This window comes from Sinocyclocheilus anshuiensis, unplaced genomic scaffold, assembly GCF_001515605.1.
Source record: "Sinocyclocheilus anshuiensis isolate Anshui unplaced genomic scaffold, SAMN03320099.WGS_v1.1 scaffold1051, whole genome shotgun sequence".
Taxonomy (NCBI): domain Eukaryota; kingdom Metazoa; phylum Chordata; class Actinopteri; order Cypriniformes; family Cyprinidae; genus Sinocyclocheilus; species Sinocyclocheilus anshuiensis.
In genome coordinates this window covers 440273-460335 of record NW_015546234.1, presented here as the reverse complement: position 1 = coordinate 460335, position 20063 = coordinate 440273, and the positions used below count along the sequence as shown (strand labels likewise).

General features: G+C 37.5%; 1 protein-coding gene across 1 annotated transcript in view; it reads left to right on the top strand.

The window, feature by feature from the left end:
• LOC107701483 (uridine diphosphate glucose pyrophosphatase-like) overlaps positions 1-20063 on the top strand; it is a 30525-nt gene that overhangs the window by 4384 nt on the left and 6078 nt on the right. The window contains exons 2-4 of the mRNA XM_016503492.1: positions 8846-8889; positions 15469-15533; positions 18224-18521. Of these exons, the coding sequence (XP_016358978.1) occupies positions 8846-8889; positions 15469-15533; positions 18224-18521 (407 nt within the window). The remainder of the gene's footprint in view (positions 1-8845; positions 8890-15468; positions 15534-18223; positions 18522-20063) is intronic.

Below are 20063 nucleotides of genomic sequence, written 5' to 3'. Positions count from 1 at the left end.
TTGTTTTTTTTTTTTTTTTTTTTTTTTGAGTAAAAAAAGAGAACAGAAGAGGGTTGAGTCTGAGACAAGACCAATAGTGGAAGAGGGTCTAACCGAGTTCGTGACAAAACCAAGTCCGTGAAAATATGGTCTGGTCTCAAGTACTACAACACTAGTGCCAAATGATTTTTCAACTGTCCCTTATACGATATCTCTTATGGCAAGTTCTTGTATAGCAGGTTCCTGAATCTTAGGTACAGTAGTCATCCAGTGCTCTCCCATTGGATCCACCTCCAGTGGATTAAGCCTTAATTAATTAGTAGAGTGGTTGGATAATGAAATTTAGCCTGAGCCGGTTTACATTGTTGTTCTTGTGCAGAGGCCAGAGTCACTCAGGTCCCGAGAATCAGCAGCTGAGCCAACATGGTCAACTGCTCCAGCTGCCAGGCTACTGCTTTAGCAGCAGGGGTCTTGGCTAGGAAAGGGGGGTATCAAAGGAGAGTGTATTGGGGAACGGAGGGGTGTTGGATTAAAGCAGGGGTTGGTGGGCAGACAACAGTGTGTACTGGGTGGGGAAAAACAGATGAGGAACAATAGGGGCTGGGACGCTGGAGTGAGCAGAAGGGTGAGGAGGCCATGGGAAACGTGTGGCGGCCATAGCCCCAGCACCAGGCCACTGGGCGCGCTCAATAGACACAGGAAATGGGATTTACGTGAGGCAGATGTGCGCAAGAGAGGTAATGAATGCATTAGAGCCCAATGAGCAAGAAAAAGGTGAGAGCGACCAATGTGCGCTTCCCATGAAAGCCGTTAACCCTAACCCTCTGTGTAGACCACCTCTCTTTAGACAGCTTTTCAGAAACACTCTAAAACAAAGAGCACAAGGAGATGAAAAGAGAAAGAAAGGCTCTTGAGCCTTAAGTACTCTTTGTCGCCCAAGGCTGGCCTGTCATCTTGCATCGCGTGGTAAGTGTGTCGCAGTGTAGCTTACTACTTATCAGCTGTTTCCAAACCCATAACACAACCGATGAAAGGACTCTTGTCACTTTCCCAAGACTGTGCAGCCCTATATCTCCATTGAACTCCTCTCTTGCAGATGTTGGTTTTGTATGGTGAGAGTCTGGAAGCGACTGCACCCAAGAACATTTTCCCACTGCATGGCATAGTGATCGCAATCTTGTGGCTAGAGGTTTTCAGCCGCAATTCAGGGCATTGTATTTATGTCCTGTATCATTTCCCTGTGAGATTGTGGATTGTTCATAGGAACAATGATGTGTGGTGCATTGAAAAGTTCATAAATCACTCACATAGTGGAGAATATAATGTATGCTGCTGTCTTCCCTTACATGCTAGGGTTGCTTTATGATGCTTGTTTTTCCCTAGTGAAAGCAAAGTTACAAGGATTACAAGTTTTTTTTTGTAGTAAAAAATACAGAAATTCAATTCGTACAGACAATGACTTGAATACACCCCTTTTATTAAAAGCATGTTTTGGATTTCTGAATTAAAAACGTTATTTTGATTTCTAAATGTCCTTATGATAATAACCATGAGGAAAAAGACTATTAAAAACAAGAAAAAGAAACTTGTCAAGTCATTTGGCATAGTTTTTTTTTTTTTTTTACAAAAAATAAACAAATAAATAAATAAATTAATTAAATTGTAATGTTTGAAGAAAAAAATTTAAATAATAAATAATCATATTGCAACCAACATGCAGGGAGAAAACAACATAAAGCAGGAAATGACATCATGGAGAGGATCTTTGCAGATCTTAAAGACTGTTTGTCAAGAGTCAATAAGGCTCTTAAAGTATTGGATAATTTAAGCTTTTTATGACAAGGCAAGGTTAATTCAGGTTGTAAAACACTGTTAAAGACTCCCCCAAACGTAATTGTAATTATGAATTAATAACTCATGATATTTGTACAAAGAAATACATTGAAAAAGATTTTATAAAGCAATAATAATAATCTAAAAACTTTTTTTTTTATATTAAAGATGTGTACATTCACATTTCCAGTGTAAAGTAAATGTTATTTATGTATTTTTGAACATTTGTATCAATTTTTTTTTCTGTTTTTCTAAACCATATAAAACCAACATGAATACAAAGAGTACATTTCTAAGATTTTGCGTTTAACTTGTTTTTTCCCTTTTACTTTTTGTGGACATGCTTATTTGTCATTGACAGATTAAATTTAGAAAAGCCTGTCATAGTCTTCCATATCGTAAGGACCAAAGTTGTTTGTTTTATCATCAGTCAACTGGCGGTGTAATCGAGGACCTTTATTTACCTCCCCAGCAGTAGGCATTTGTAATGTAATGGTTGCAGGAACTTGTAGCCCCAGGCTCAGAGGCATGAGCATTATTACCTCAAGCCCAGCATGGGGCTTGAAGTGGGGGCGGGGATACATGGAGGGGGCAATTTGGGGAGGTAAGCTCACACCTGTGGGATGGAGGGGCAGAAGGAGAGTGGGGTCGATGAGGGGTGGAGGGTGCGGAGAAAGCAGATGGAGACACAGAGGTTGAGCTCTGTTCTCCTATCTCTGTCATCCCTAACCTTGTGCTCTGAAGCGCAAGAGCTGGAAAAAGAAGCAGCGACACAAAGCCATTTCAATTGGGTTAAAACTGCAATTGCTCTTAAAAAAGATGACAGACGAAGAGGAGCAACTGATGATGGTCACATCTGAGAGGCTGACAAGTCTCAGAGAAAAGAAACTTTCCTTAATGTGTTCAATGCTTGTTTTGTCACTTGTGTTTTTTGTCGTAATTTATCTTGGGCCTCGTCCCATTGAGGCCCATGAGGGCAATCAGCATGTGTCCATGTCAGAGGGTGGGGTTTTGTTGTTTACACAGAAAGTGTTGTGTTTTGGTGGTTGGTGGGTTTGGTAACATTGTTTGTTCCAATGTAATGACGTCTTAGTGTTTACCTTTGAGATCATAAGTATGGTTGAGGACTCAATTAACCTTTGTACCCTTTGCGGGCTGGTGGCGCATAATTGCTTTCCCAAAGAAACGTATCTTTCATTTTAAGCACCAGTAGTAGATAATGATCATGTTGGGCTGATGTTCAGGTTCTAGAAGAAAATTAATGGGTAAGTGCAGTAAACAAGCACGTGATTTAAAAATAATGACTCCTTTTGCTCATTATTCTTTGTATTTCACACCAACGCACCCTGCCAGATCCAGACAGCATCTTTCTTACTATGAATATCAGCAGGGCTTGGCACATTATATCCTGGTGGGAATAATGTGCGATGAGGGCTTTAAATCTTGTGAAGTTGAACAGCACATGGTGGGAATTAAAGGCCTTGATTGTAAATGGCAGCGTGACGGCAATTGAATTTTCAGCAGCTGTCAGGGTCACAGCATTATTAACTGCAAGCTGATGATAATTAGACTTTAAGCATGCAAAAGAACACGGCCTGTCGCTCCTCCCTATTCACTCATAAGCCTTTATTGCGAGTAGGACCGAGGGGGCACAATAATTTCAAGGCCCTGCATCTCCTTCCACTCCCTGTAATCTGTGTTGTAATCCATGTTGCTTGTGATTCCCAGGGTCCCAAAAGGCTGTTCTTGTTGACCTAGAGAGTGGCCCTGATAATGAGGGACCCCCACCATCTGTGTGCAAGACCAGGGACCCTAAACACGCTCGGTCACACAGAATAGACCTATAGGGGGCAAACCATAAAAGCAGCAAGAACCTCACCAGGGCTTCTGGAGGCCATAAAATTGCATGATGGATTGAAAATATTTCTAGTGGACACTTAGTTTGGTCTTTGTTATCGCTTTAAAGCAATAGTTCACCCAACAATGAAATTTCAGTTGTTATTTACTCTAGTCTGGTGTTGTTTTAATGCCATATGACCTTCTGTCTTTTTCAGACCACAGAAAGGAGAAAATTGAAAAATATAACAGCAGTGAACAGCGAACAGATTTAAGCTTTAAAGAAAAAGATGGAAAAGTATCATGGAACCCGATGATTGTTGATTCAAATTCTGGCTAGAACCCAGACAGATGTTGACTTAATGTTGTTCGTTATGATGTACTTCCTTGTACTTCAACATGCTTTACCATGAAAAGAAAACCAAGCGGTGCAGCCAAACTTGTACCACATTTCTCTTGAGAAGTGAAGCCTATAGTCCTTCACTAAACCAGAATTTCTTGTACCTCACAATCATTTATTCAACACAGTCATTTGACCTTGGGTTCAGCAGTATACGTTATGAGCCAGGAGCCTTATTTCTTTATTGCTATTGTTTATTGCTAATTGTTAGTTCATGTTAGCTAACACATTAAGTCATGTTAAAGGAGACCTTATTGTGTTGCTTTTTTCTTTGGTGTTACTGTTAAAAATAATTTTTCAGTAGATCATCTTGTGATGACCTCAGTGGTTGCTCTAAATACAACTGCCTTTAATGCATTTAACAGCCATAAGTAGTAGTAGTAGACTTTTTGAGTTAGGACGTTGTCTGGGGTTGTCTGGTTCTGCAGGATTCACCTGCAGAGCAAATCTCTGAAATCTCTGATTTCACTTCCTCTGTTTAGATGAGATGCATTGCAGGCAATGTTCCCTCTCATTTTTTTTTCTTGCTGAGCAAAAATGTTGTCTATTGGGTGGACATTTCAACCACCTGAGCAAAAACATTCTTTATATATAAAGAATACCAAAGTATACCAGACCTGTACAGCGCACATAAAAAAGTGTGTAACTTTTAACTTTAATGTACTTGATGTAACTAAATTATGCACATTTTAGGTTACCTGAGAAAACATTTTTTACAATGCTGTTACTTACCAAGAAATTCTATTAAAAATCCTTTTATCTCAAATAAATAAAATATCTCACACAGAATAGTTTAATTCTTTATAATAATATTATATAATATAATGTAATATAATATAGCTAATATGAAAAAATGAAACTCATTTATTGCTCATGAATTCCCTTTTTGAGGTCAATTATTTAGGCTTATATTATAATAGAAAAGAATGTAAAAAAACAAATATTTAAAAAAAAAAAATGTAAATATGTGAATTCTTTTACAGTTATCTAAAACATCCCCATGTAGTAGAGTTGAGTGCAACTGTAAACTCACAAAAATGAGTTTTGTTACTGTTCTGTGCCCATCATCCGCTATTTCCACCACTTAATCAAGCCACTCTTCTTTAAAACATGATGATGTTTTAGTTCACATGTCATTGCGTTTGCATTATCTCTCGCGTTGAGCTATTTCGTATTCGATTCTACAGAGACTGATTTGGCGCACATCATCAGTGTTGCCAACTAATTTTCTTGGGAAGTTGCTAAAGGAAGGTCGATTTGTTGCTAAAAGTTGCTAAATGACGTTGTGATGTCGCTGCATCAAATCTCAGCAAAAAATATATTTTGTATATGTTAATTGTGATTTGTTAAAAACTGTTCGTAAAATAATATAAATGCATTATAAAATAATATGAAAATATAAATAACTGTATTTTTAAATACAACATTGAATTATTGAGCACTTACACATTTTTGAACAATTACGATTTTTTTTTATTAGCTAGTAAACTTGTAAGACTACACACTATGAACAATTATACTTTTAAGCAGTGTATTTGTAGTTAGTTTGAATGCTACACTCTAAGAAAAGTCTGTAAAAATAGTCTACTGTTTATATGAAGGAATTTTCCTTATTGATTTTTCACAGGTTTTTTGTACCTGCATTTTAAATTGTGCATTGTATTTTGTGTTTTTTTGGGTTACAGAGTAGCAACGGATAATGGATGACGGATAATGTCCTGTTTTTTGGGTTACAGAGTTGCAACGGATAATAGATGACGGATAATGTCCTGGAAAATTACTAGTACCCTTTCCATTGTTCTTACAGTGTACTAACTGATCAACAATCACAGCTACTAACAAGGTGTATCACAATAGGTGTGTTCATCTTGAAGCGGCGCTGCGCAAATTGATCAGTGTTTGACATCAAAGCACCAGCACGAGAACAATTGGAAAGCATGCAGATCCGTTGAATTATTGTTGAACAATTGCAAATAGCAGTTAACTTAATTCACGTGATGTGTGCACTGCTAGGCATCTTTGGTTTCCTCTTTTTGTGTAATTTAGATGGAAAATGTGTGCCTTTTTATCGCTTGAATCACTTATAAAAAGTTGCTAAAAGTTGCCAAATAATAATAAAAAAAAGCTACATTTGTTGCTAGGTGCTTTTGGAAGAAAAAGTTGCTAGGGTAATCTGAAAAGTTGCTAAATCTAGCAACAAAATTGCTAAGTTGGCAACACTGCACATCATTCTCTTTCAATGAAACCCGTTAACCGCATTCACCGGTTCTATAACCCTATAGCGACACCAGCTCTATAGCGGTTTGCCTGAGCATTGCAATTATATTACATTTACTAGAATTCAACCTTTCCCCAACTCATTTTTGCCTCTGTTCTGTGCACGGCATATTATATTTATTCTGCGCGTTCGTGACGTAAGAGGTGCACGGCCGCACACACGCACAGCTTAGAGGGAACATTGATTGCAGGATCTCAGAAAGCAACATCAAGAACTTACAGCCATAAATAAATTCAATTACTTTTAGATGGTCTTTTATTGCGAAATATTGTTCTTTCCCATTCATTCGCGTATCTTGTCAGTGTCTGCGTTTGCTTGGCCATTTGTTGTGGAGAAAATAAGGAAAGTGTGTTCAAGCACCAGCAGAAAACAGTGTAAAGAAATACTCTTTGAGAGAAGCAGTCTTTATCAGCGGAAGTTAAAAGCAGCTCGTAAGTGTATTTACTTGTCTCAAGTTTTTAAATTTTGTTGTATGCATTTGTCATTTTTATTTAATCTCTTTATTTTTAAAATGTGTATAGGTAGTATGTATAAAGTTTAAGCTTTTAGTTTTTGATCTGTTTTTAGTTGTTTTAATACTACAATTGATTGCTTCTGTTGTCCTCATTTGTAAGTCGCTTTGGATAAAAGCGTCTGCTAAATGACTAAATAAAATAAATAATAGCATTTTGCTCTCAGTTGCCTGTATGTTTACAGTAAATGCATTTTCTCAACAAATGTTGGCATCTGTGTACCTGCCTCAACCTGTTGCTTATATCTCACATGGTATGTAAAGGCTTGTGGTGTTTACATGCTATTTATTCAACTGCAGAGTTTATCTGCAGATGAGAATTGTGCGCATTTTGTCCACCACTTTGGAATCAAGGCCATTTCTAGTATCACTTCTACAGTGTGGTGGCATGAATTTTAGAAACTATTAAAATTGATACATTTTATAAATCAGTTAGTCCATTTCAGATTTCTTCTTTCTGACCTTCTAGACTATCATACACATCTCACACGTGATAGCACTCTTTTTATTAATGTTTTTTACTCTATTGGAATTGAATCGATTTGTGAAATCAGTACCCAGCCATTACTGATAAAGTGTCATCCAGTAGAAACAGCCCTCATAAAACTGTTGGTGATGATGCAGGATGCTGGCTCCATGTGATTAGTCACGTTTACGTGAATGAATAGTTACTGTGGGTGTAAGCATAAAGAGCACCCATGAAAAGAAAATTACTAATTTCCAAAACCTTCTTGTTATAAAGGCTGTAGGCTACTTGTTCACAGCTATGACACATGATCTAGTATGTGTTGAGACAAATATCGGCTGCAAAGTCTCAGAGTTAAGCATATTCTGAATATCATTTGAATTGTTCTGTTTGGGAAAATGTGAGGCAGAGAACACACTTCTGTGATGCCATTGCCAAGCATCTTACAGGGCACATAACGTTGCATCACCTTTGATGAACAGCTTAATTGGTTGAGTGTTCAGTCACTTAACATCCCAAACTACAAGTCGAACTGATGTAGAGGTATAAAGAAAAGGCAATATGTTTTACAAGCCTGTAGGTTAAACATGAGGTGATCCCCCTTCAAATAGAGTACAGGCGCACACACTGGGCTGATCCTCCATCATCTTGTGCGACACCAACAACCTTTTTCAGAAACATGTCCGTTCTTGTGAGATTCATGTCTCATAGAATCCCTGTCTTCAGGCACTGTGGTGATCAAAAGTGCTAGAGGTTTATATAAAAGGGTGAGTGAGACACTTAACATGCACTGTACACAAAACATAAGCCTGGGCTGTTACTACTAACCTTTTAAGAGCTACACACCCTTTGCCATTATTGCTGGGGAGTTTTGACAACTCAAATACATAAATCTACTTGTCTAGCTTGAATTCAAAAGTTGCGATTTAATAGTTGAATTAAGATTAAATGGCATCTCTTTAACCTTGGTATATTTTATTGTATTACCATGAGATCTTTAATGTGAACGTGCTCTTTCTTATAGCAATCCAGTGTGTGTTTTTTTTTCTTTTGGCTTAAAACAACAAAAACAGCCATTATTATTATTATTATTATTATTATTATATCTGTGGCTAATTTCTTTTTATATAATTTTGGGATGGATATCTGGTTGCCTAGCAACTACTCTAGCAATTACATTTGCACTGTTCAAAACATCAGCCCAGCTACCTCTTTTAACCTGGGAAATTGAAAATTTCCCACGATAGAAGTTACAGCATGAAAAAAAATCAGTTTTTAACGTTTCAAATTAAACTTAAACTTAAATTCAAAAATCTTCTCATTAGCCACTTTTCCAGTGGAATAAAGAATTCTTTACAGGTCATCGTTGGACATGGATTTTATGAGTTTGCAATAATTTTTTTTGTTTTTTAATGTAAGACTCATTCAGTGCAATGATTTATAGTTTTGAATATTGTCTATATTGATGTTTGTTTGTTTGACATATACCTGAATTATGTTATTTTAGAAATTTATGATATTTTAATTTGGCTTTTTTCACAGAATGGAACAAAGAAGTCCTGGGACTTTATGCAAACCCATGATAGGTGAGGATGTGTCTTACTGTTGTTGTCGTTTTCTTTTTACCAACAATAGTTTAGAAGTAAACCTTCATTTACTTATTTTGAATCTGGCTTATTTATTTACTGTCTTTGACTGCATCTCTTTCCTTTTGGAGTGTACCTAATTGGTACATTCTGGCTTAGTGAGAAATTAAGATTTTGGTTTTCCATATTCTCAGATGGATGCATTGAGCTGCATTTTTTTTAACACAAATACTTCAAGGCGACTGTAAACCTGGGAGGATTAGAGGCTTTTGGGGCTGGAATGTCTCACCATGGTGCAACAATAGGAAGTTGTCCCCTGCCCCAAAAGTCTTTGTGTGCACATCTTGATCTCTCTTCAGTTCTGTCTTTTACATGATCATGTCTCCATTGAGCTTTGTCACAATAAATCTGTCCCTTTTTTCTCACTTTCATACACAGTCCTGTTTTTAGTAGGCTTAGGTAGGTGTTTGCAACCCTCCACCTGTCTTCAGTGAACTCGCTGATCCCTGACCAGGTTTGAAGTGTCCAAGAGAGAGTCAGAAGCAGGTAAACTTCAGTTCTGTTTCCCGCTGACCCAAAGCGGTTTTTGGGTCATTACACACCTAAGAGGAGCCCCTTTGTACCTCTCCAGTTGTCAACTGCTGCCCTGAGATCACAGCTGACCTTTCATACAGGGTTCATTAAAGCTATCAGTAAGGATTGAGTACCTCTGTGCATAATGTGTCAATATTGCCAGACACTTTTATTTTCTCATGGAGCTGTATGGAGATTCAATCATTTTCAGTAAGAAGAACAAAACAACTACAAAGTCTCCGGCCAATAATATAGAAAGAGTTACAGCATGTCCCCTATATTAGGTTTCTTAAGAGGGGCTTTTGTTCTTCGATGAGGAGCATCTGAACCACGTCTGTGAGAAAATGGTTTGCAAACCAAAACACAATTTCTGTGGGTTTGTAATAACCATTTTCTAACCATTCACAACATGACAAGTAATTTTTCTGACCTCAATAAATTCAAAGTGAGAAAATGACAATGTTATTTGAGAACATGACAGCCAGTCAGAACGGCTACGTGGACCTGGATTTTGGACCACCAACACAACTCAAGCGACAATCGGAAGAACAGAAACTCAAATTGACTGAAAAGATTTCACAATATCAAACCACAATGTCAAACCTGTTCTGGACAAGATGCAAGGACAAGACTGAGTGGAGCTGAAAAAGACTTCCACTTACCACCAAAACCAAGGAGGTTTTGTTGTAAATCCATTAAAGGTGTTTCATATTGTTGAAAAATTATTTGAATGCGAGTGTTCATGTGGTTTTATTTTGTACTCAATGTTATTGACAAACACCACCATTTAGGGCTGCACGATATATCGTTTCAGCATCGATATCGCCAGTGTTGGGTATAACGCATTACAAGTAACGTGAGTTACGTAATCAGATTACTTTTTTCAAGTAACTAGTAAAGTAATGCATTACTTTTTAATTTACAAGAAAATATCTGAGTTACTTTTTCAAATAAGTAACGCCAGTTACTTTGTTTTCTCATGTATTGACTGACAGCTCTCCTGTCATGTTGAGAGAAATCAGGAGTAAGTGCAGAGGCGTTGTGTGTGCTGTGTGAACATGATGTTACTGTAGTTCTAGACTAAATGTCAACATGCATTTACTCATCTCACTTCCCCAAAAACAGATTCAGTATTATTCAAAATGAATAAAACCCGTCAAATCAAACTCAGGACATGACGCAAACATGTTAAATAACACAAATATTCTTTATGTATTTAATTCCATTTTATTAACCAGTATCTTTGCTGCAGACTTTTGATGATCAACCATACTAATAAGCAAAAATGGCTTTAGATAAACATAACATTTGTGTTTCTTTTTTTTTTGTTTTTTGTTTTCTGAAGAGAAAAATGAGGCAAAGGCAGATGAGAAAAAGTAACGCAAAAGTAACGTAACGCATTACTTTCCATAAAAAGTAACTAAGTAACGTAATTACTGACTTTTTAGTAAGTAACGCAATATTGTAATGCATTACTTTTAAAGGTTACTTTCCCCAACACTGGATATCGCGATGTGCGCATCCGCGATAGTCACATCGCAGGGTGTGCGATGTTTAGTAGGCACTGATCGTTATATTTATACTGACCGTTTTCTTTGCTCACACACAGACACGGTGTCTACACCGGACGCGACAGCTGTACAGAGATACCCATTTTAAATACATTTAGTAGCAGAGCTTCTGCACGCGATTTTCAGTGCTGGAAATCCGTTTATCCTTTGTTGAATATTCTGCTTCGTCGTGGAGAGCGGCAGACGCTACGAAAGCGAAAGCTCCCGAGCGCTTTGGAAAGAAGGAGAGAGCGGCGCGGCTGGCGTTTTCCACGTGTTTTTAGGCGCGACGTTGTGAACGGCCCTCAAAGTCTGTCTACACTGGACGCGACAAAGCGACCGTTGCATATCATTTGAACTTTGTGTCAGTACGTCATAAACGAGGCATCAGTTTACTGGGGATTTGTCGTCTCGTGTCGCGCCGCATCCAGTGTAGACAGCATCACTGATTAAAATGCGCATCCGGTGTAGACTCGATGAGAGCCACGCAGATGCACGTGAACACTGATTTCTGTTCACTTCTGCATCTATTTGTGCCTGAAATACTGTGCTTTGCAAGTATCCTTGTAAACACAGATGCTTATGGCTTAGGTGAAGGTAAACAATTGAGAAAGAAAATGGTTGTGTAACAGTATATTGGTGTCATGAACGTTAATCAAACGACAAAACACAAAGAAAACTCACTTTTGTAGCTTTAACACAGATTTATTAGATTTAATTTATGCAGCGAAGGCTATGCAGTGTTATTTTACATTTGATTATTCAATTTCTGTACCTGAATACATAAGATTTAGGCAACCTGAAAAATATAAAGCACCGCTTATTTAATTGGTATCTTTGTTCTGTTATTTATCTATGCTTGTAATTTGTTTATTTTCTATGCTGATTTACTCGCCTACAAAATCACCCAAATCATTGATTTTTTTTTTTTTTCCAAATGGAGCTATTGAAGTCATCTGATTATTATTTTTGTAATTTGTTTATTTTCTATGCTGATTTACTCGCCTACAAAATCACCCAAATCATTTATTTATTTTTTTTTCCAAATGGAGCTATTGAAGTCATCTGATTATTATTATTTTTTTCATATCGCAATATATATCTCAGGAAAAAAAATATCGCAATGTGAGTTTTCCAATATCGTGCAGCCCTACTACCATTCAAAGGTTTGAGGGCAGTAAGAATTTTTGAATAATTAATACTTTTGCTTGACAAAGACACATTGAATTGATCAAAAATTACAGTAAATACATTGTTTCAAAAAATTGTTTCAAATAAATCTTGTTCTTTTAAAATTAACATTCATCTGAGAATCCTGAATAAAAAGAAATCACTTTTTTCACAAAAGCAGCACAACTGTTTTCAACATTGATAATAATAAGAAATGTATCTTGAGCACCAAATCAGCATATTAGAATGATTTCTGTAGGATCATGGGACACAGAAAACTGAAGTAATGGCTGCTTAAAATTCAGCTTTGCCATCACAGGATAAATGTTATTTTTCAAATAAAAAAGTTATTTTTCAAATTTTAATAATAGTTTACAATATTACTGTTTTTACTCTATTTTATTAAATAAATGCAGCATAAACATCTTTCAAAAACATTAAAAAAAAATACTTACCAACCCCAAACTTTGTGTATGTGCATGCACTTGTTAAAATATTTGATGTCACCATTTGACCTACTCATTGTTTTGTTGCACTGTTTGGTGGATTGATGAATGAGGTGATCTGTAGTTGAAGGGTAAAGCCATTAAGATCAGCATCTGTTCAGGTCATTAATGCCATTGCTACAGTCTATTGAGAGCTCTGCTGGTGTTTGTGAGGTTGAGTTGGTAGCCGTTGTCTTTTGTGAGGACAATGTTGATGAGTGTTTATGTTTGTCTGTGTATGTGATGTTATTGGTTCTTATAATCACCAGCACCAGTCCTCTGCTTTCTTTGCTGCTGCTCCCATTGCATCGCATCCTGCAGCGAGCGCCAAACACCCGTAATGGACAGCATGCTTAACGGTGTGTGACACGTCCTGCGTGACTTTGACAGGATTTTCAGAGTGGAGAGGTGAAGCGGCGAGGAGTGCGCCATTCAGACATGCCTCAGCTCGCCGGGGCACTGACCTATCAGCTGCAGTTTTCAAGTTTTGACCCAGACTGCACTCTTCATTTGGGATAGTCCACAGCTCATCAACAGTGAAGAAAAAGGAGGATCTTATCTGATAGACACTGGATGTGTGCTACTTCCCCCTCAGGGCCCCTCTTAATCAGGCCTCAAACCATCAGATCATTGTCTCCAGATGATAGCGCTTCCTACCAAAAGTTTGTGTATGATCTGAGTCATGTCAATTCCGGAGTGTCTTCCTCATTGAAGAAGCTCTAACATTTTTTGATCAATGATTTTGGCCCTCCAAAACCATTTTGACTGAAACCGAAAATTATTATAATTTTTTTTTTTTCTGTTTTGTCTATTTTCAGTTGCTGAAATTTTGGTGCATCACTAAACTATTAGTGTTTTTAAAGATGAACTGTAAGAGACAAAGGTGGTCTAAGAATAAAACACAGAAAAAGAGTATGAATTAAAAAACAGAATTGATAAGTTAAAAAAAGTCTATATCGGTTGATAACCGAAATGTTACTGATATACCTTATTGTGCATCTCTTTGCTAAGACTTTTATTTCTGTGTATAGCCTTGTAAAAAAAAAAAAATCGGCAGAGAACAAATGCTTGTATGTGAATGCATATTGTGGGTAAGATTCAGGAGTGCGTGTAGGTTTATATTCAGTCTGTGTGGTAATCTCTGGCACGCATTCACCATGGGAAAGGCAGGGCAGGGCTTCCTGCCTCTACAGACATATCCGCTTTCACCACTCAAAAGAGCCGTCTCTTTCCATTGCCATTGAAACAATCGTGCTAATACAACGTATTATAGCTTAGAATGATATGAGGCCTGTGACAATCAACAAATCTTGCACTCTAAAGGTGCGGTCACATTTACTGTCATTTGCTGAATTTTGCAGGCAAAATCCAGTCATTTCAATAGGACGCCGTCAAACAATTGGGAATTTCGTGTGAAGATTTGCCCAAACAGATTTTGCAACTGGTTCAAGTTGCCCACGCATTTGCCGTGTCTACCAATAGGAGGTTGCTTGTTTTGAAAGTGACTTCAAGCTGTGATCCATACCGTACATTGCTATACATTTGCAATGCGGAATATTTTGCCAAAATTGTATTAATGTGTCCACAAGTTAATGGAATAGATCACCCCAAAAAGATTACGATTTGGAGACATTTAGCATTGTTACTTGCTCACCAATGGATCCTCTGTGAATGGGTGCCGTCAGAATGAGAGTCCAAGCAGCTGTTAAAAACATCATAATAATCTACAAGTAACCCACACAACTCTAGTCCATCAATTAAAGTTTTGTGAAAAGAAAATAAGTTATAAATTAAGCACCATTTACAAGTGAAAAGAGTTCTAAACAATTATTTTGATGTGAGAGGACTTTTTCACTGGAGGAAATATTGTTATGGATTATGGACTAAATTTTTGGCTAATGGGTTAAAGTTAAAATGCCTTAATGTTTGATTTATTTCTTACAAACACACTCAGCTTTTTTCAATTATCTGCACCCACTCACTGCAAAGGATCCATTGGTGAGCGAGTGATGTAATGCTAAATTTTTCCAAATCTGTTGCAATGAAGAAACAAACTCATCTACATCTTGGATGGCCTGAGGGTGTGTAAATTTTCAGCAAATTTTCATTTTTCAGTGAACTATTCCTTGTTTATACCTACTATTAAGATCCTTCTCTAGACGTTCAATTAATACAGCCATTTGACTAAATACATTTGACTTCCAGCCTATTATCGATGATTTGTCTATTTAAAATCTCACATAAATGCTCGAGACAGATGTTATGTCAGGTGTTGTCCTAGTTGAGGAGTGGAGGAAGATGTCGCTTGTATGAGTGTGAAAGTGCTATACAGAAACACACTGTCCTCTGACCTCATGCCATGCTGCGCTATTAGCTTGCTTTCAGTCCACCGAGGCCCTGCTATCCCAGTATGCTTCAGTGGATAAATCCTATTATACAGAGATCCTTAAGACACAGGGATTTATTCTCTTCTTCTTAATGCATTATGTTCAGTCTCAAACTGAGATAAAGTGAAAAGCCAAGACCACATCCAAGGTGTTAATCCAGGGTGATTTGTTGGGGCTTGATGGAGCAAGGGTGTCCATGTGCCTCTCTCTCTAACACACATGCTCACATTCACTTTCTCTCTTTATCACTAAGCCTAGATGAGTTGTTGGATCAGTTGTGTTGTAGCTCTGGCAGGACTGGATGCATTAACAGTAAGGAAACTATTGTCGAGTACCCATCAAACTGGAACTGTTTCTCTAAATGCCAACTAAACTTCTAAATCCGTTGCTCTTCCCTTTCTTTCCTCTCTCCAGTGTGTCTGTGCTGATTTTCAACACCACCTCACACTGTTTCATCCTGGTCAAGCAGTTCCGCCCAGGTAACACCCTGCAGTCCTTGTTAATTCCTGATGTTTTTCCACAGTCTTTGATTCTTTGATTTTGGTCGATTTTAGTTGTAATCTTGTTTTCTTCACACCAACTTAATGAATGTTTTGTACAGCCTTTTTTTTTTTTTTTACTTCCCTGAGACCTTCAGAAGGTTTAAGGCTGTAAGGTTTTTCAATCAGATATCAGGGTTGTGAAGGGAAATGAAGAAATGGCTCCCTTTCAGTTAATGAGTTGGAATTTAAATTGCATTTCAGTTCATCCCACTCCCTGTCATTCTAATGAAAAGAAATCCAGCACAGCTAATGCAATTCTGCTTCCTTCAATTAGCATTTCAATGCTGCATCCGTTTGTTCATTCAAATTCAATTACAATTCTGAAATTGATTTTGAATTGAATAACCATTATCAATTAAATTGTGAATTTTGCACAGCCTTGTTAGAAAAGCCTTGTTAAAAATCAAGAAGTAAATCTTTTTACACCTAAACTAATATTTCCTGTTCGTTTCATATCTGTCTGTCTAACCTATACTCCTCTCATCCCATACAACCCAAGAGCCTGTGTGGGACAGATACATTCAAAACTTCCCTAAAACCTTCTTTTAATGTTATTCTCACTTTTTTGTAGCATGATTTGACAGCAGAACAACAGCTTGACACACTGTACAGTGATTTCACAAAGACTCATTTTCAAACACTTTCACACATACTTCATTTATACTGGATCTTGTTACAAAGTGACGTACAACACCCAGATCCCTCTGTTATCTCTACTTGAAAGACATGATGAAATATCTTTTGTTCTGCTGCAGATTTTTAAAAACATCTGATATGTAACGGATATCAAGTGCCATTTTATAACTGCTGTTAGAGAGTGTTGCTATGTTGAAAGGTTTGCCTGAGAATAACATGGATGATAAACATTTATAAACAATACAGTTTATAACCTTGCCACATCCATTCAGGTCATTTCTCTCAAATGGGTTGCACATTCTTGACTTTTCAAGCTTTTTTATTTGGTCTAGTGACCTTGTATCATCTTTAGTCATTTCTAAATGAAACGTTCAATGTTTAGATTGCACATAGAGAAAACCACAAAAGCATATATTGACCTAATGCAATGTAAAAAGCCCTAAAAGACTCTAAAACAGCCTCTAAAACAATAACATTCTCACAATGGAACATTTTTCCATGTCGATGGTCGTCGTGCAAACCGAGCATTTTTCAGTGCTCTCTGTGAAGCTTTGGCCCCGCGCTACACTGTTACACTATTGTTCTATACATGCTCGCCAGGGACGGCGACCTGCTTCTCAGAATGGAAGGAAAGCCCTGCATTGAAAGAGAGACGTCTTTCTACAGGTTTTTTTTTTTCTGTAGTTTTCAAACAATGCTTGAAATGAAAAGGCAGGCCTTGCGCAGGGAAACATAAGAGCAAGTCTTCTGAAGGATGGCTTTTCTTTAAGTGAGCTCTCAGTCAGTCCCAAATGTACAGTACATTCGTTTGAAGGGCGTAGTACTTAAAGATCTGGGTACAGATATCTGTAAGGTTGTAGGTTCAAACCCATGTGTGGTGAACCATGAGTTCAGCTCAGGGTTATTGTTAACTAAAGCTAAAACTATAAAGATGTGTCATAATGTCATTAACTGGGGGAAGTCGTGGCCTAATGGTTAGAGAGTCGGACTCGTAACCCAAAGGTTGCGGGTTCGAGTCTCGTACCGGCAGGGATTGTAGGTGGGGGGAGTGAATGTACAGCGCTCTCTCCCACCTTCAATACCACGACTGAGGTGCCCTTGAGCAAGGCACCGAACCCCCAACTGCTCCCCGGGCGCCGCAGCAAAAAGAAAATGGCTGCCCACTGCTCCGGGTGTGTGTTCACGGTGTGTGTGTTCACTGCCGTGTGTGTGCACTTTGGATGGGTTAAATGCAGAGCACTAATTCCAAGTATGGGTCACCATACTTGGCCACATGTCACGTCACTCACTCACTGAAATAAAATATCAAAAATCTTTAACTTGCTTTATAACAGCTAGTTGAGATTTCTCATTTTCATTTAGTTTAGTACTAAAATAACTAAAACTTTATAAAAACTATATAGACTTATTAAAATTATAGACATATTGTGCAATCCATCACTATTATTACAAGGTCAGGAAGTCTCTTAAAATAGGAGATAATTTTTATCACAAATCATGATTAGTGGCTTTTAAAATGTTTATTTTTAAAATGTAATGTGGTCTGACTCCCAAAAAAACAATATTTCTAAATGTAAAATATCATAAATATGTTTATATATATATGAAATATATTTAAAACCATTTTTGAAAAGAATGATTCTGTGTATTGAAGTATTTAAGATGTTGGGAATTATTGTTATTTTTAGGTGATGGTTACAGTCTTTATATTTATTGTATTGTATAAAGGTTTTTCTTGGTTTTTCTAAACTATATGAATACCAACGTGAATAAAAAGATTTGTTTATACATTTCTGAGAACTTTTTTTTTCTTTATCTTGGGCACCCTTATTGACCCCTTTGCAACTTCTCCTCAAACACATACTTGTGCCTACATGATCTAAAACGTCTGAGACCTCATCAATCAAAGTGCTTGTGTACTCAGATGTTTCCTCATATATCTTTGTGTTTGGATGCAGTCTTTAACGATGAGTGACACGTCTTCTCCACAGCTGTATACATGAGCGAATGGGAGCGGAGCAAACCGAAGCCCCTGCAGCCTGCGGAGGAAGAGTCCTTGGAAGCTGCACCAGCAGAACCTAAAGTACCGGAAGAGGACAAAGCAGGGGAGACAAGCAAAGTGACGTCAAGCCACCAACCTCCTGCTTCGGCCGGTGTGACCTACGAGCTGTGCGCAGGGTTAGTGGACAAACCCAACCTCTCTCTGGAAGAGATTGCCAGGCAGGAAGTGCTGGAAGAGTGTGGCTATGATGTGCCAGTCGCCAAACTGAGGAAGATCACGTCATACAGGTGAGAACTCTTCATAAATAATTCACATCTCTGATCTTATGGTAAGTTCATAGGTGCAAATCACACAGAGTTAGTTAGCAATCACTCCAAAGCATTTACTTATTGGCCCATGTGATGCGAAGTCAAAATCTATTAGCATGATGTAGCTAGCTAGCAACGTTGTGTTAATAAATGTCATCAAATTTCAGTCGGTTTGTGGTTAGAGGTTATTTCTTGCAAATGGTGTCGGATGTAATGTATTTTGGTGATGTCAGTGAGTATAAAATGCTGAAAGCTGCTGCTTTTTCTAATAATGGATGTGGGAAAATTGTTCTGGAAATTTAGCAGCTTTCAAGTGTGAAAGTGGCTAATAATAACGCAAGCAGTCTCATCAGTGATACACTGATAATGAAACAAGTCATGAGGTTTATGCAGACTTATTTATTTTCTTTATTAGATGTCTCTCTGGTATCTAATACTTGATTCTGATTGGTCAGTCACAGCTTTCTGCAGTCAGATATATTTGTAAAGTGACCCAGATATAAATGCGTCATTCATTCATTCAGTCATTATCACAAAATAGACCGGATTATATGATTATATATTATATATTTATCCTTTACACACAGTATATTAAGAAGAAACTATTTATGTATTATTATACTACTATTACTATCAGTATGATTTTTTGTTTTTGAAAGAAATTAAAACATTTTTTCAGCAAGGAGGCATTAAAGGCACAATATGTAATTTTTGCCACTAGAGCAGAGAGAGTATTCAAAATAAACAAATAGACAAAGGCGTAGTTTGATGACGCCGTGACTGAGTGTGGACTCATGGGAGTTGTCATCTTCATCCCCACAGGTGGGTGAGGCTGAAAGCCGTCGAAGCAAAACGAGGCCGCTGAACGAGCGTGACAGCAAATCAGCATAGAATGATTTCTGAAAGATCCTGTGACACTGAAGACTGGAGTAATGTCTGCTGAAAATTCAGCTTTCTCATGAGAGAAAATAAAATACTTTTTAAAATGTATTTAAAAAACGTTATCTGAAATTGTAATAATGTTTCACACTATTACTGTTTTTTTATTGTATGTTTGATCTAAGCCTTGGTGAGCATAAGAGACTTCTTTCAAAAGCATAAAAAAAAAAAATCGTAATCCCCACAAATTTTTGAACAGTAGAGAGTGTGTGAGAAAGGAATGTATAAATGTCTGGTAATACTGCACTCTGTCATGGCTGACATACTTTTTTTTTTGTTATCTCAACTGATTTTTCTCTCCCTATTTAATATTTAACCTTCATCTCCATCATTACCAGCCCTAAACCCCCAGAGTAAAGAAACTCAGATAAAGTATCCAGGGGTTAAATGGGTCCCAATCTCATGTGTAAAAGTAGAAGAAACAGCGCTGCATTATGCTCTTATCAGTCTTCATTGACGAGACCGTCGTAAACCTCTGCCGCCTCACACCTGCCAGAGTCACACACCTGTGTGTGAGTGTGTGTGTGTGTGTGTGTGTGTCTGTGAGTGTGTGTGGAGACCACAAGTCTGTTTGGAGACTAA